At 35.7% G+C, this 16,760-nt stretch overlaps 1 protein-coding gene across 2 annotated transcripts; it reads left to right on the top strand.

Moving 5' to 3' along the window:
* Positions 1 to 347: 347 nt before the first annotated feature.
* On the top strand, positions 348 to 16,354 carry BTC (betacellulin). 2 transcript variants are annotated; one of them, XM_039331691.1, is made up of 7 exons: positions 348 to 959; positions 1,036 to 1,198; positions 5,572 to 5,670; positions 11,202 to 11,319; positions 13,044 to 13,190; positions 15,398 to 15,505; positions 16,233 to 16,354. In XM_039331691.1, exons 1-6 carry the CDS (start codon positions 927 to 929, stop codon positions 15,501 to 15,503), a joined length of 666 nt encoding a protein of 221 aa, XP_039187625.1. In that variant the 5' UTR covers positions 348 to 926; the 3' UTR covers positions 15,504 to 15,505; positions 16,233 to 16,354. The 2 variants fall into 2 exon arrangements, with proteins under 2 accessions (XP_039187625.1, XP_039187626.1); XM_039331692.1 differs by having other exon boundaries at positions 357 to 1,291.
* Positions 16,355 to 16,760: the final 406 nt, after the last annotated feature.

Consider the following 16,760-nt stretch of genomic DNA (forward strand, 5'->3'; position numbering starts at 1 on the left):
TGTCCTGTCTAATCATTTTTATGCAAAAAAGTCCATAAGGGATTTCTAGTCATCAGTAAATGTAGACATTGTCTTTTCTGGAAGCAAATAAATTAGTTTACTTATTTCAGCAAAATCTTCAATTTTGTCAGCCATTCCTCCATGGCGGATAGTGTTCAATCTTTCCATCTTTGTGGATATAAATAATCTTGCCACAGTAATAATATATTGAAATAAACTTCTGAGATTTTTTTTGTTTATTCATTAGTCCTAAAAGTAAAAATTGTGGCTTCAACAATATTACTATTTAAAAACTTCTATATGAAAATATGTATTTGAATCCAAAACTTTTTACATATTCACCAAGCTTGATAAAATGTCCCTTCATGCTGCTCATATTTACAAATAGATTTGAAGTGCCTTTATACATTCTAGATAATTTCTATGGTGTCATATACCAATTACACATCATTTTATAAACATTCTCTTTGAGATTATAACACAATTAAAATTTCAGCCCCTTTCACCACATATTTTCCCACTGATCTATCGATATATTATAGCCAAAAATTTTAGTCCACTTTATCGTACATTCTTTAACCTGGTCTTTCTCTGTATTTGTATCAATTTCAACAAAAATGTACAATTTTTAACATAAGTGCACAATTATACTTCAAATTCTCTCTCCGTGCCAAAGATCTTTCCATCCCATCGCTTTGGTCTCCCGCCAACGCTGTCAGGCTGGACCCTCCCCCTTCCAGTTGAACGCATCCTTAGGTCTGTTCTTTTAATTTTCCTCCCCCGCCCTTTCTTGGCGCCTGATATGATAGCTACGGAAGTCTTCAGGAGTCCTCTGACTGATGGCGTAAATACTTGAAGAGCAAGAAGTAATAGTCTTCTTCTGGGACTGGGAAACAGTTCCCTATATTCTTGAAGGAAAGAGGGTGATGCCAACCCCCGCCCCGTCCGTGCCAGGAGGAGTAAGAGCAGCAAAGGGTGGCAGGTGTTCAGGCGATTCAGGAGCGGGCAAAGTGTCTGAGGCTTCTTTTCACGCAGGGCGTTAAAGCGCACGGACGGCGAGCAGTCAGCCCGGTGCCTTCCAGCCACGAGAAGCAGGAGGCGGGGGGAACCACTGTCTCAGGTTGCCGGAGAGGCTGCACCTTTCCGTCTCAGCGGCGCCTCCTGATTTTTCCAACTTGTGGGGCGGTGGCTGTTTCGTGTAAGTTGCTGTAGTCCGCTGGCTAGTGGAGGTGAAGTCCGGCTTTGATGATCCCAGACGCGCTTCTAGGTTCTGGCCTTCTGCTGCTCCTGGGTGAGGATTGACGTTTCCTTTCTACCTACCACGGTTGTCGGGTGGGTTCCTGGCTACTTGCTGCTGCCCTTGCATAGAACACTCCTCGATAGCTTCACGGCAGGCAGACGTTCAACAGGTGCGTCCTTTTCTGACATACATGCAACTATTATGCCCCGGGAGCCTTGCCGGAAAAGAGAATGACATTTGCAACTCAATCCTGCTGTCAGTATTTTCTTCTCTGGCAGGAATTTCCAAGCAATTTATAAGCTTATAAGAGTCGTCTTATAGGTGAGAGAGGTGGCATATAAATTAAATCAACCAATCAATCAACAGCATATAAATTTAATAAGTTGATAAGCAAAGCAGGCTTAGCTTCAACTTGCAGTGTTGTTGCTTGTCCTGGATAGGAACTCTGCTAGGAAAAAAGAAAGAAAGAAATCAATTTATTCATGTCTTCTATCTACTTGAACAGCAAAGAGCTTGCAGTTATGACTCTTTTTGACTTTGTGATACAAAGAGAGATCAATTTTTTTTTAAGACAGGAAGCTCTGTGGAAAGATAGCTTAGGCTGCTGTTAACAAGACTTCATCCCTCTTGGAATATGATCAAATCTATTTCAGCAACTGAAAAGCCTTAATCTTTAATTATAAAGTTAGACTCTTTCTTTCTTTCTTTCTTTCTTTCTTTCTTTCTTTCTTTCTTTCTTTCTTTCTTTCTTTCTTTCTTTCTTTCTTTCTCTGTCTGTCCTATCTTTCTATCTTTCTCTCCTTTCCTCCTTCTTTTCTCTTAATACAAAAGCACCTTGGGCATGTTTAGTTGAAAAATTCTAGACTCTGCCATGGTGCATAATTCAGGTCTTGCTACTGAAACCAAGTACCCACTTTTTTTTTTTTTAAGGCTGGGGAAATCAGAAGTAGGAGGATTTTTTTGCTGTGCCAAGTTTATCATCAATTAGACTAGCTGCCTTCGCTACAGCATTGCTTGGCAGGATACCCATTAAATAGAGTACCCAAGTGCCTATTTTTATCCTCTGTGTTTATTTTAAGGGGCCTTAGAATCCAGGACAGTTTGAAACAAGTTAAAAGGTAAAGAAAGACTGTTCTGGTCTAAACATTACATTATTTATATTGACAGCAGTTTAAATATTGGAATATTTTCCAGTTTTGTGGCACTTGCCTTGAGATATTGCAAGTGGTTTAACTGGATTACATGTTTTTCTGGAACTCCTGGAATGTTTTAATACTAAGCTTAGTGATGAAACACAAGTTTAAAAAACACCCATGCCTTTCTTTTCCTACTTACTTCCTTTATTGGGACACTCTTGGGTCGTTGCTTTGTCTGGAAATGAAATGTACTTTCTGGGCCAAGATCTGTTCTTAAATCTGGTGAGAATAATGTCCATTGTATAAGCGTTCCAAGATAAAGTGCCCCTCAAGTTAAGTTCAACTCCTGGAGACAAAATAGAGACATTCATATTGCTTCTTTGATAATAGAAGTGGCTTGCTGTATTCTAGAATATTTTTTTCCAGGATATTTCTTCTCTAAGTCTACCAACCCACAGATCTCATATTCAGGTACTGTGATGAAATGCCTAACAGACTTTGGGAACATAAAGGAGGCAACAAGGCTGTGACTTAAGCCAGAGAAAAAAAAGAAGTGTGAGAAAGAGGGTAATTCCATCTTAATTATAACTTACAATAATTATACTGTTTTGCTTATAACAAACAGAAATTTTAACATATTAATAATTTCTGCAATTTATAAATAACATTTAATTCACAGAGAAGTTGTGAATGCAACGTGCAGTTAGAATTTCACTGCCAAATTTGACCTTAATCTTCCAAAATTCAGATTTCTCTTTAATCTCAAAACAACAATTGATGCATTGATGCATACGTTGTAGTTCAGACACTTTTTCCTTAGGATTTCCTATTTGTCTCTATTAAAACAAACAAACAAACAAACACACACACACACACACACACACAGCTACACAGCTTTTGTACAGATGCAGCTGTTTGAGATACTGGTATGGCAGTGTTAGCAATATTTGTGTTTGTTTTGAATGTTACATGTGGTAGCTTCTTTCTTTTTTCTTTATTCATTACATTGTTAATTGCTATATCCTTCCTCAAAAAGATACCTGTTTTGAAGTTTTAATGTGGATAAGTTTATTTAAACAATAGATCATATTTCTGGTTTTGTGTTTTACACATATTTAGTTCAATATTTTTCCCTCACTTTCTTACTTTCAAAATTGAACTAATTATCTATATTTTTAATTATTATTTTGAATACTATATCCATTCTATATTTTAAAAATCAAATCAACCATTCATATTTAATAAGGTGTATGAGCAGAATTATGCTCGTTTCTGAAGGTTGCAATCCTTGCTTAGTTAAATACCTGCAGAACTCATTGGCTTTACCAGTAAGTAAGTATTTTATTAGACTGTTTCATTTACATAAGTCAAATTTAAGCAGTTTAGTGACACCTAATATTTTAATCAAAATATTAGAAACAGTTTACTATTTTTTTGCACATAAATTGGGACAAATTTTACTTTTTTCTTACAGCACTTTGTAAATATGCATTTATCTTAAGAGTATTCTCATTGTAAGTTACCAAATTATAACACCTCCCATAATCTAATATAGTTTTCCTTAAATATGATGGCTAAGAACCTGGAAGCTGTGATCCCAATGTGTCTGAAACAAGAAGGTGGAGAAGGTTGACCGACTATTGCAAACATTAATTATCCCTTGGTGTTATGTGCTCTTTTTATTACAGTGTTCTTATATGAGGCAGAATTCATGGCTTAAATAATTCTTGCTGACATTTAATATTTATATTATATTAGATATTCTTGATATTTGGCAGTTTTTATTTATTGAAGTTTGTGTGGTGTTCTAATCTAGAAGGACCAAGCATTAAAAAGAGATAGAGGGATACTTCTGAAATTACTACCAATTAATCATTTTGCCCAATGGGAGTGGGAACACTGCTGCCAGGGATTTCCCCCCTCCCCCCCCCGCTGTAGCCGTTCTTTTTACTTTTAGTGGCTTCTTCACACACGCAAATTTGTGGAAGAGTGTGCAGATGTGCAAAACTGGAAGTATTTGCATCCTGTAGGCAAGAATAAGGAGGAAAAAATAATTTATAAACATTATTATCCAATCTAAGAAAGCTTTAGTAAGAGGGATTTGATATGTCTGAGCCTAGCAGTGATTTTTTTTTTAAAAAAAAACACTCTCTTTTGGAAAGAGCTAATAAAGGGGATTGAGGATTAATTCCAGATCACCAGCTAAAGAAACTCTAACAAATGTTTATTTGAGGCCTCCTGTAGTGAAAATATTATTTAGTAATAGTGATTGTAGGTTGATATCCATGAAAAAAGATATCTTTGTGATTAATCTTAGGCATGCGTGCTTAGAAATTTAAGTGATCCAATGTAATTTGCTCTTCTACGTTGGAACTTTCAGCAGTGAAAATAGTTAAAGTTAGGTAATTTATACCTAGTAACACAGTCTATTTTCTATGGAAAAAAGTAAGTTTGAGAAGTACTAATTTATTCAGCTGTAAACAAAATTCTAGTATATCTGACAATTTCATAGATTTTGGAAATTCAGCCTCAAGCATAAAAAGCTACTTTTAGAGGAAAGGTAGGTAGTTCTAGTAATTTTAAATTGGACATAAAAAGGTAAAGGAGACCCTGCAGATTTTATTCCACTAGTTGCATGACATCATGGAGCGTTGTTATCCCTATTTATTTGCATTTGCATGTTTTCAAACTGCTTGGTTTGCAGGAACTGGGGCAAGGATGGGAGCTCACCTATTGCATGGAACTCAGGTCTCAAATCTGCGCTGTCAGCTTTCTAGCTGACAAGCCCAGCATCTTAACCACTGAGCTACTGCACCACCAGATATATCAGAGTGAAAAATGGAACTAATAATTTAAACAATCTAAATGGAAACTTAATAGAACTTAAGTGAAATAAATTATTGATATATCTTATTCTTTCTGTTTCTAAAATGTATTAATTTATTGAACATAGGTAACATAAGTACTTGTCTACAGTATTACATTATGCCATTCAGAAATTTTTCAAACTGAAAATTTTCTTAAGGCATAGCAAAACTCACACTAGTTGTTAGAATTAAGATAATGAAACAGGAATTGTATCTTTAGAAAGAAGAAACAAGCGGTACACTTAGTAGAAGTATTATTGCAATCTGAATCTAGCTACTTGAAATATACTTTTGAAATGATTTGCCTTCTTCTCTTCCCTAACTAAAGGCATAGTCATTTTCAGCTCTGTGACTAGCAGTGAAAATGCAACAGTTGGCCTGGAAACCAAGAAGCTTCCCTGTGATTACATGAATGGAACTTGTACAGGTAACAGATGGATTGCAATTCCTAACAATGGCATTGTTTTTCACTAATCGTGAGGAAGACTGTTCAACTGATTAATTGATGTAATTAAGGTGACAAACTAGAAACTAAGAGACTGGGACTTCTATCTGTCATTTGAGCATGGGTGGTTGGGTGACTATGCGCCCATCATACTTCACAGATTTGTTATGGGAAAATAAGCAGAGCTAGCATTATCTATGCCATCTTGAGTTGTATAGAAAATAAAGGCAGGAGAGAAATCTAATGAATAAATAATTTCCATTCTAATTACATGTAACAGTGTACAACATTTTAGGAAACTGGCAATCACAATTAGTAAGCTTTTATTTTGCAATAATTATAAATTATACTGTTATAATTGTAAATATATACTGTTAATTATAAATATATACTGTTTAAATGACTCTTTAAAGAAATATAGATGCATACATTCTGTTATTATCAGTAACTTTGAATTTATTTATTATGAAATTTGTTTGCCTCCCATTTCATGTCTAGTTATTCATAATTCCTTAATAAATATTCGTTAAATGTTACATGAATATAGTAGTGCAGCTATTAACCCAAACCAGGGGACAGTTGTCAAGAATTGGAAAACATCTGGATTTGGAAGAACTATCCTTGGGTCTGAGGATGCAAATGTTTTTGAATTTTCAGATTTGTCAGGGTAGATGTAACCCATGGAAAAAAAACAAAGTCAAAATGTGAAAGAGACATAATTATTGCTATGCAGAGACTGACAGAGAAAGAAATATGTTCATGTTCTGTATATTCTCTTGCTGATGAGACCTCTAAGAACCAGTTCAGACTCTGCATAATGTAAGATCTAAATCTCTCTCAAGTTTTGCCTTGCCTAATCTCTCACTAAGTTCAGAGTTTCACTAGGCTTATTTCCCATCTTGATAAATTTATTTTACATCGACCAGGTGTTTTTAAATTGCTCTTGTTGTACCTTGTCAATCTTCTTAATTGAATATAAAGCCATTTCTCTCCCCTTCTTCTGCTCTGCTTTTCTCTCTTCCAATTATTTATATTTCATTCTCTGCAGCTTGGACTCATCAGCTGTCTTTGCTGTAACAACTTCCTCCAGTTCTCCATATTGTAGGTTCTTTCAGCTTGGTTGTTGGATTGCAGACTCTAAAAAGCCCAACCAAAAACCACCGAGGCCACTCCCATTCCCACCTGACAGGGTAACCCCAAGAATATAAAATTGGAGCAAACCCTACTAGCACTGACAATGTTACATAATTTGGGTAATGAAATGTTTGCAGGCTCAGAAAGTACCAAGGACATCATTTCAACTCTGATTAACAAATATTCTCTTCTGCAGATGCCCTGTTACATAACATTTCACGACAGGAGTTTGGAGGAGCGAGGATTGTTGGTTAGCCATTCTAAGCTTAAATCAGATAGGTGATGGTCATCAACTTGCATAAAATGCATAAAAACAAGGATGAAAGCATCCTAGAATGCATATAGATTAATATAAAGAGAAAAATAACATTGCCGTAGATGCATACTATAGGCCACCCAACCAAGCAGAAGAAATAGATGAATGTTTTCCTAATCAGTTAACAAGTGTATGTAGTACAGCAGTAATGGGGAATTTTAACTATACTGACATCAACTGGGAGACAAACTCTGCATTAGGTAGGAGATTGAACAGATTCCTGACCAATATAACTGATAACTTTGTCATCTTAAAGGTGGAGGAGAGACCTGGACCTAATTTTTACTAACAGAGAAGAAATAATAGGGGAGGGGGGTTGAAGTTGCAAGAACTTTGGGGGAGACTGACCATACTGAATTCATATTAGAATTCAACACAATACAGATACAATAGAATATAATCGAACCAGTGTCTTAGACTTTAAAGGAGTTGATTTCAGCAAACATAAAGAGAACTTGGAAAGGATTCCATGGATGAAAGTCTTAAAGGGGAAAACATCTCAAGCTTGGGAAACTCTGAAAAATATGATTATAAAAGCCCAATCTAGCACAATATCACTGAAAAGGAAAAAAGACCCAAGAAGAAATCAACATAATTGCAAAAAGAACTATCTGATAAACTGTAAGACAAGAAGGATAAGTATAAAAATGGAAAGAGGGACACATAACTAAGGTAGATACCAGCATATAACCTGAATCTGCAAAGATGAAGTCAGGAAAGCTAAGCTTACAATGAACTAAGATTTGCAATAAGTGTCAAAAATAATAAGCAAAGTTTATTTCAATATATAAATAATAAGAAAAAAAGTCAAATAAACAATTAGTCAATTAATGGGAGAAAATGGCATGGAAGTGACACGCAGCAGGGAGAAAACAGAGCTGCTTAATTCCTTCTTTGCATCTGTCTTTACACAAAAAGAAAAAATAGTCCAACCTACTAAAAACAGAACAATAAAACACAGTCTAGGAATTCAAATTAAAATAGGCAAAAAAATGATAAGACAACACTTGCCCACTCTAGATGAGTTCAAATCAATAGGATCTGATGAATTATATCCCAGAATTCTGAAAGAGCTGGCAAACATGATCTCAGAACCATTGAACCATAACTTTCAAAGATCCTGGAGAACCAGAGAATTACCAGAGGACTGGAAAAGAACTGATGTGGTTCCCATTTTGTAAGGGGAAAAAAACAGATCCACAAAACCACAAACCAATCAGCCTGATGTCAATACCTGGGAAGATCCTAGAAAGATAATCAAGGAACAGATCTGAGAACAGCTAGAAGCAAGTAAAGCTATAACCAGAAGCCAACATGGGTTTATCAAAAACAGATCATGCCAAACAAATTTTATTTCATTCTTTGACAAAATGACTAAATTATGGACCAGCAATGGATATAATGTACTTAGATTTCAGTAAAGCTTTTGACAAATTAGACCACAATCTACTTGGTAAGGTAGAAAAATGTGGGATAGCATCATCATCAGATGGATTTGTAACTGGCTGACAAACCACACACAACATGTAGTCTTTAATTTACATTGAGGGAAGTAAGCATGGAGTATCCCAAGGTTCTGTCTTAGACTCAGTACTCTACAATATCTTCATAAATGATTTAGATGAGGGAATAGAAGGGGAACTCATCAAATTTGCAGACAACATCAATCTGGTAAGAATAGCCAACACTCTAAAAAATAGACTCATGATCCAGATGAATCTCAACAGACTTGAGCAGTGGGCCCTATCTAACAAAATGAAATTTAGTGTAGAGAAAAGTAAGATTTTACATTCAGACAAGGAAAACCAAATGTACAGGTACAAATCAGGTGAAACTTGGCTCAATAGCAGTAACTGGGGAAAAATTATGGAGTTCTAGTGGACAATCACTTAAATATGAGCTGGCAGTGTGTTGCAGCCACCAAAAAAGCCAATGCAATCCTAGGTTGCATTAACAGACAATCAAGATCATGTGAAATGTTAGTACTGCTTTATAAGGCCTTAGTAAGACTACATTGAATACTGCATCCAGTTTTTACTATCACAATATAAAAAAGATGTTGAGATAAGAAAGAGTGCAGAAAAAGGCAATGAAGATGACTAGGGGGGTTGGAGACAAAAACATATGAAGAACAGTTGCAGGAATTGGGTATGTCTACTTTAGTGAAAAGAAGGACTAGGGGTGATATAACAGTTTTCCAATATTCGAGGGACTGCACAAAGAAGAAAGGATCATCCAATTTTCCAAAGCACCAGAAGGAAGACAAGAAGTAGTGGTGGAAACTAATCAAGAAGAGAATAATAAACCAGTGGAAGGTCTTACTTCAGAAGTTGTGGGTGCTCCACCAATGGAGGCTTTTAAAAAGAGACTTGATATCCATTTGTCTGAAATAGGTATAGGGTCGTGGTGGCGAACCTATGGCATGCGTGCCAGAGGTGGCACGCAGAGCCCTCTCTGTGGGCACGCGCAGCGTCACCCCAGTCCTAGGTCTTCAGCTGGGTTTTATAAAACCTTTTCACTTTAGGTCTTTGCTGCCGTGTGCAAAAAAAAAAAAAAAAAAGGTTCAGTCAATCAATCAATTTCAACTTCTTGTGGGGAAAAAAAGATCTCACAAAGTTGGAATTGATCAATTGAACTTTTTAGTCCCACCCAGTCTGCCATTATCGCTACAGCCATGCCCACCCAATGGGCATGCCCACCCAATAGGGCCACACCCACCCAATGGGCCACGCCCACCCAACACCTGACAATACATAAATGGGTTTTGGGTTCCAGTTTGGGACTCGGTGTCTAAAAAGTTTGCCATCACTCGTATAGGGTCTCCTGCTTGAACGGGGGGTTAGACTAGAAGACCTCCAAGGTCCCTTCCAACTCTGTTATTCTGTTGTATTGCTGTTAAGCAAAATTAAACAAATGAAAAAAGGAACGCTAGGTTTCTTTGTGGCTATAAATCAGCTACACTGATGGCTACATCATTAGTCCAGTAATGGATGCAGTAGCCTTTTCACAAAACTGTAGGGAACATGGATAGCAATGTTGGCATTACATTCCTGTCCTACTTGTAAAATGCAGAAACAGATTGTTGTATTTGATGGGACTTTCATTTGATTCAATACATTTTTGAATCAATCATTTCTGAATTGATTCAACACATGTTCTTTTGACTTATTTCTAAGCACATATGTATAAGATTGTACTGAGTATGATATCTTTATTTCTGTCTGATCTACTCTAATATTACTAAGGTGACCAACTGTCCTCCTTTAGGGAGGACAGTCCTCCTTTTGTAAGTTCTGTCCTCCCTTGAAAAGTGTCCTCCTACATGTCCTCCTTTTCGACATTTGGAGACTAATCTGCAGGGCTTTTTTTTTCTCACAGAACGCTCAGAACGGTATCCTGGCACCTTTTTTTGATGTTTTTTTTTCAACTTTTGCATGAGGTGTGCTACTCCCACTATTGACTTTGGAAAGCCAGTAGGAATTGCTGCTGAGCACACCAAAACACCCGGCTGGCAAACATTGCACATGCAAGTTGTCTGTATTATTGTTGCAATGAATAAAATGTTTCTTTTATTTACGATATTTTTTCTTCAATTTATTTGTGTCCTCCTTTTCATTGTAAAAAAGTTGGTCACCTTAATATTACTCTTTGAACACAGTTTAATGTTTTTCATCATGTTTTCTGTTTTCATAACATTTTTTCTCAATCCATGCATTCTTTCCCTTTCTATAATAGATGAGGTTAAAGTAAATGCAAGAAATTGCTATATCTCTAAGGACCATTGCTCTTTCTAAGTTCCCCTCAAATCTGTAAGTGAACATTGCTCCTGAAAGCCCTTTGTGCAATCCTTGAATGGCACACAGAATTGGAGTGAAGACAGAATGCTCATGTGAAATTTTCCACTCAGAGTGACATTTAAAGAATTAAGAATACAATTACTGAAAACATTTTTCAAATGAGGAAACTATTAAAAATAGCACAGGAAAAAGTTAGTCATAAGTAATCCGGGTGAATAAGTATTTTAAGTAGAACCTAATATAGTTTTTTACTTTCATATTTCTAGATGGCACCACCGATTTGAGACTGAGTGGACATTTTTCTGAGTGTCCTGAGGAATACAAGCACTTCTGTGTCAAAGGAAGATGCCGCTATGTTGATGCCGTACAAACTCCATCCTGCATGTAAGTTCCAAATCCAAACATGCCTTTTCCCAAGAGTTAAACCTGAGCATGACTCTAATAGCCAAACATCTCCAAAGTATCTGTCATGCTCAGGCCAATTATCTTACTTATTTGAATGTGTTATCTACAAATGGTCAAATATCTTACTTATTTGAATCTGTTCTTTTCAGCTGTTCTTTCAATTCTGGAGGGAATACTGTAAAAACTCTTTAAAAATCATAATGCAATCTTCCAGTTATGGATTTCTCTCCAGGTTCTCTTTAATGTTGATGAGTAGACAATATCTTATCTATGCAAGGATGATTGCTAAAACCTTATTTATTCTTTATTAAGAAATCCATAAAATTTCTTAGGCAGTGCTTTACATTCCATGAAGAATGCCCATGAAGAGTCTCCCTAGTTTAGATGTTCACCTTGCATAGGATGAATCTGTGAGATTGAAGAAGAGGTGGAGCATCCTGATTTTTTTTAACCTTTTAAAGTTATGAGGTATAACTTTTAAAATTACTTTTCTTCTCAGATTAAAAAAGCCAATTTCTTAGATTTGGTATTGCAAAATTCTGGATTTAATCATGTATATATTACAATCTTTATTTCATACGTACCCTCAACTGCAAAAGATTTTTTAAAAAAGATTTAAAGTTAGTTTAACTTTATTAATGAATTTTTATATACCTTCTTAGAGGATAATGTGAGTAATTGAATCTATCATAATCTTATAATTATGATATACCTTCTCCATTACTTATTAGTTGTGGCCATGGTAGTTCTTCAAGGATTGTTAACTGACAGAAAGTAAAGATATGTCAAATTTTAAAATATTAACAGGGATTCTCAATAATGTCAACCATACTACAGGAAAGATAGTTCTAGGTGTCCTTGTTGTTAATTTATTATCATTTATCCTTATTTTTAAGATTCTGACAATAACAAAAATTACTCAATTTGGATAGGATTTAAACTGGAACTGCTTTCTTCTGTGATGTGTTGTTTTGGTGCAGTGTTTCTCAATCTTGGCACCTTGAAGATGTATGGACTTCAAATTCCCAAATTCCCTAGCTAGCATGCTTTCTGGGTAATTCTAGGAGTTGAAGTTCACATACCTTCAAACTGCTTAGATTGAGAAATACTGATCTGGAAATACTGATTTAGTCCAACTGATGGGGTTGCTCAGCCACAGTCTTCCTTAACTGAACAAGTGTGGAAAACTGGCATACACACTGATCTTCCACTGTGTGTTTATTTCCAAAACTTTTTCTAATAAACCCTAAGCATAAAGGGAGGCACAGAGCATGCTGGCTAGGCAATTCTGGAAGTTGAAGCCACACATTAAGTTATTTAGGTTAAAAAACACTATCACGTTCAGGTGATATGCCCCTAAATGCATCTGCTGCCCTTCTAGACCTGGAATTTCACTGGGTGGCAGTTTTCAAGCCCTAAGTTTCATCTGCATGAGCAGTTTGTTTACAGATCTGTCCTAGGCTTCCCCAATCTATACCTTTCACCTGTGTCACGTTATGGTTCTCATAAACACCACTTGGCATGGCTAATGGTAATGGAATTGTGATCCAACTCATCTAGAAGGAACCAGGCTAGGGAAAGATTGCTTTAGTCACAAGTGTGTACTCTACCTGGGATAGGTGCTAGTTTGTAGAAGTAGACTTTAACCCTGAAGGGGAAAAAACCTGATTTGTAAAAACATTTTTTAAAAATATTTTTTACAGCTGTGAGAGAGGCTACACTGGGGAAAGATGTGAGCGATTGGACTTATTTCATCTAAGAGGAGATCAAGGTCAAATTGTTGTGGTTTCTTTGATAGCTGTCATGGTAATGCTTATCATCCTGATTGCGTGTATCTGCACTTGCACTCAGTGAGTACACCCAAATGAAAGTTTGGCTTCTATATGCATTTTCATGAAACTGCAAATGTAGTTATTAAGTTAATCAGTCTTTAGCAATTACAACTTTTGGAAGTTTCTAATACTATATAACAGGCACATGTCCATGCCTTCCCACAAGCACACATGTATACATGCATAATATATACAAAGAAAATAAAATTGAATTTACTATTCCTCATTGAGCTAAAATTTCTTCCTTAATTCTAGCTATGTTGATCCAATATATTATTCAATATTTTTCCTTTACATGAAGCTGTCAAAAGAATTCAAAAAGAGATTTCCTGAATTAAATTATAAATTTACTTGTTTCCATGTCTATTTTTAAGTGGGTTAGATATCTTTAGGTATAAGTACAATACTTTTGTTACATTATTGCTCCAAAGAAATAGTAAACTCCATTTAATTCTTTTTAATGTAATATAATAAATGGACAGAAAAACAGAACAGAATTTTATGTAACCTAGGTAAAGTACTTTCTGTTATTGTAGTTTTTTAAATTGCTGTTATTCAGTCCTATCTGACACTTCAGAACCCCCATGGGACATAGCATGCCAGGCATCTCCTGTCCTCCATTGTCTCCTTGAGTCTGCCCAAACTTGTGCCCACAGTTTCAATGATATTATATAATGATCATATCCTCTGCCACTCCTTCTCCTTCTGCCTTCAATCTTTCCCAACATCAAGGTTTTTTTTAATGAATCCTCTCTTCTCATTTGGTGCCAAAGTATCTAAGCTTCAGCTTTTTAAATAACTGCATTATACTGCTGACTTACATTTTGTTATGGATGACCGATAATATCTGGATTAGCCTATATAGAATTTTGGACTAAAGAAACATTTGATCTTGCCTAATCAGGGTGGTTCAATTTAGGATTAGCATTCATATGTATGTATGCATGTATGTATGTATGTATGTATGCATGCATGCATGTATGTATCTATGTATGTTTATTGTCATGGTTCTGACACAGAGATGAATAAAGCAGAACTCCGAGGCTTGCAAATTCCTCAAAGAACATGTTTATTAGTTACAAAGTATCGGCACAACAAGAGTGAAACCAAGTCCAAGTAACAATTGCCCAATACAAAGTTAAATGTCCCACCCATAAAAATATGCAAGCAACTACATTCCCCAATATAATTATTTGGCAGGCTTTTTATGCAACGCCCAGTCTAGGGAGTCTAGGGAGCAGCCAATGACCTGGGTTCCCATGGGACAAAAGATTATTTTGACTAACGGAGTACCTGGGCAACCTCCCTCCCTCCGTTCTATGTGGCAACCTAGAATGAGAAGGAAAATGGCTGCAGCCATGCTCATTTGTAGAGTTGATATATATAATTTTTATACCTAAACCATGTTGCAGATTGTTTTTATATATTGATTTGAACTTAGTTTTACAACATTGATATATTCTTGCTTTTTGGTTTTAATCATTCCTTCCAGCTTCATATAAGCTGCAAATTTGGTAGCCTTTTTTTTGAGCCTGTGATAGACAATCTGTGATGGTATATAATGACATCTCTAATAATCTTCATGACATCTCTAATATTCCTCAGTATTGGTCATATTGACTGGGGCTACTAGAAATTATGAATCAGCAATATCTGAAGGGGAAGAGATTCCCCAGCCTCATTCTACGTTTTCATCCAAGCCATTTATAAAATTATTGAAGAGCAGAAAATCTAGAAACAACTCCTATGGCACTTCATTTAAGAAACTTCTCCAGTTAATACAGTTAACTGAAACTGAACAAGTAAAAATACAAGACTATTTATTATTATTATTACTCTTGTGGTTTTGAATATATGAAGACTTGACAGTGGATAGGGCCATGCATACAGTCCTTTCCATGTGCCCTCTGACCTCCACAGGATGACTAGCGGAGCTTGTGCTTACTTGAAGACAAGAACAGGGCTTTGGAGATGAATGAAGCAGGCCACAGATCACCCAGCTGCATTTGGGTTCACCTGAATGCAAGTTTTGCTCTGCTTTGATTTCAGCTGGAGATAACGTTCTTCTTCATCATAGACATACTCTTGAAACAATTTTTCAGATTTATTAGAAATCAGTTGTTTACAATATATTGGTTAGACTAAATAATTTCTGATCATAGGTAACAAATTTGCATTATGAATTTGTGACTTATAGACTTAATTTTTTTTACTTCCTTTCAAAGTTATTGTCGGAAAAAACGTAGAAAGAGGAAGCAGGAGAAAACCGGGACTTATGATAATCAGCAACAAATGAAAACTGATGATATACTTGAGATGGATATTGAATGAAGGTAAAGAAGGTTCTGGAAATGTGAAAATGTAGGGATAATTTATTTTATTTCCAAAATTAATTACATTATTTTAATTTGAATTCATAATACTTTTCTTTAATGCAAGTTTGTTTTAATTTAATGGATTACTATACTGAATGTTATTTACCATATGAATGTTTTATGGTCATGTAATGAGAAAGCAATATTTCTCTATGTGGACAGGCAAGTTATTCATAGTTAACTGATTGTTTTCACAGGTATCTTAACTTATTGGCATAGTGGCTATAATCTCCTTTTTTACTAGCCAATACTGATGGAGACGTAATCAGGACATGGTTTCATTTTCTTTCTTAAAATATTTTTCCCTCTTTGAGCTTATGACAGACACTTAAAAAAAAACACATGTGGATGATAATATCATGTTCAGCCTGAATTCATCTGAATTCACCTTGCCACTGGTTTGTGATTTTTTTCTTCATCAGAGGTTGAAAAAAAGAGTAGTTCTTATGAGCCCAATGATTTGCTGAAAAATTACACTATCGTGCTTCCATTTTTTTTTTGATGGGATAATTTTCAGAAACCTTTTCATCTTATCATGCATTATATTGCACCAGTACGATGAGAAATAAGTCTTATTCTCTGTATAACTTACCCATAATAAGCAACTACAAAGAACAGAGGGATTTATATCTGCTGAGTATCTGAACTACACAATAATAATTCTAACAATTGCTTTCTTTCTTAGGTTAAGAAAGGTGCCTGCTGGCAGATTCCAAAGACTTGTGCCCTTTTCCTTTTGATGACTTTCCTGAGGACTAGTGATATGAAAATAAATAAGGATAAATAAACATGGGTATACAACTTCCAGTCATGTGTGATATCTGACATAATAATCTCTTAGTATTATGGGAATAATAGTAATAATATTGGGAATCCAGGAATTTTCTTATATGTCTGAAAGATTTTAGAAGCGGGTATTTGACATTTAACTCCCTTCAATTTATCAAGGAACTTGGTGCTTTATCTGCTGTCAAAAGAGATCAAATGTCTGGTAGTACTGCCTGTTCTAGAGCAGGGTCCCCAACCTTGACAACTTTAAGACTTGTGGATTTCAGCTCCCAAGGTTGGGGACCCTTGCTCTAGAACAGGCAGTACTACCAGACATTTGATCTCTTTTGACAGCAGATAATAATAACAACAACAACAACAACAACAAAATACAAAGACCTACGAATAGAAATAGAAAGACTGTGGCAAAAGCAAGCAAGGGTAG

Source organism: Crotalus tigris, unplaced genomic scaffold (genome assembly GCF_016545835.1).
Source record: "Crotalus tigris isolate CLP2741 ecotype Arizona unplaced genomic scaffold, ASM1654583v1 scf7180000024437.13266115, whole genome shotgun sequence".
NCBI classification, from domain to species: Eukaryota; Metazoa; Chordata; class Lepidosauria; order Squamata; family Viperidae; genus Crotalus; species Crotalus tigris.

Coding starts and splice junctions, on each gene's coding strand:
- BTC (XM_039331691.1), top strand. CDS start 927: ATGCCAACCCCCGCCCCGTCCGTGCCAGGAGGA. Junction 960..1,035: donor CCCCGTCCGTGCCAGGAGGA/GTAAGAGCAGCA, acceptor CTTTTCACGCAG/GGCGTTAAAGCGCACGGACG. Junction 5,671..11,201: donor CATGAATGGAACTTGTACAG/GTAACAGATGGA, acceptor TCATATTTCTAG/ATGGCACCACCGATTTGAGA.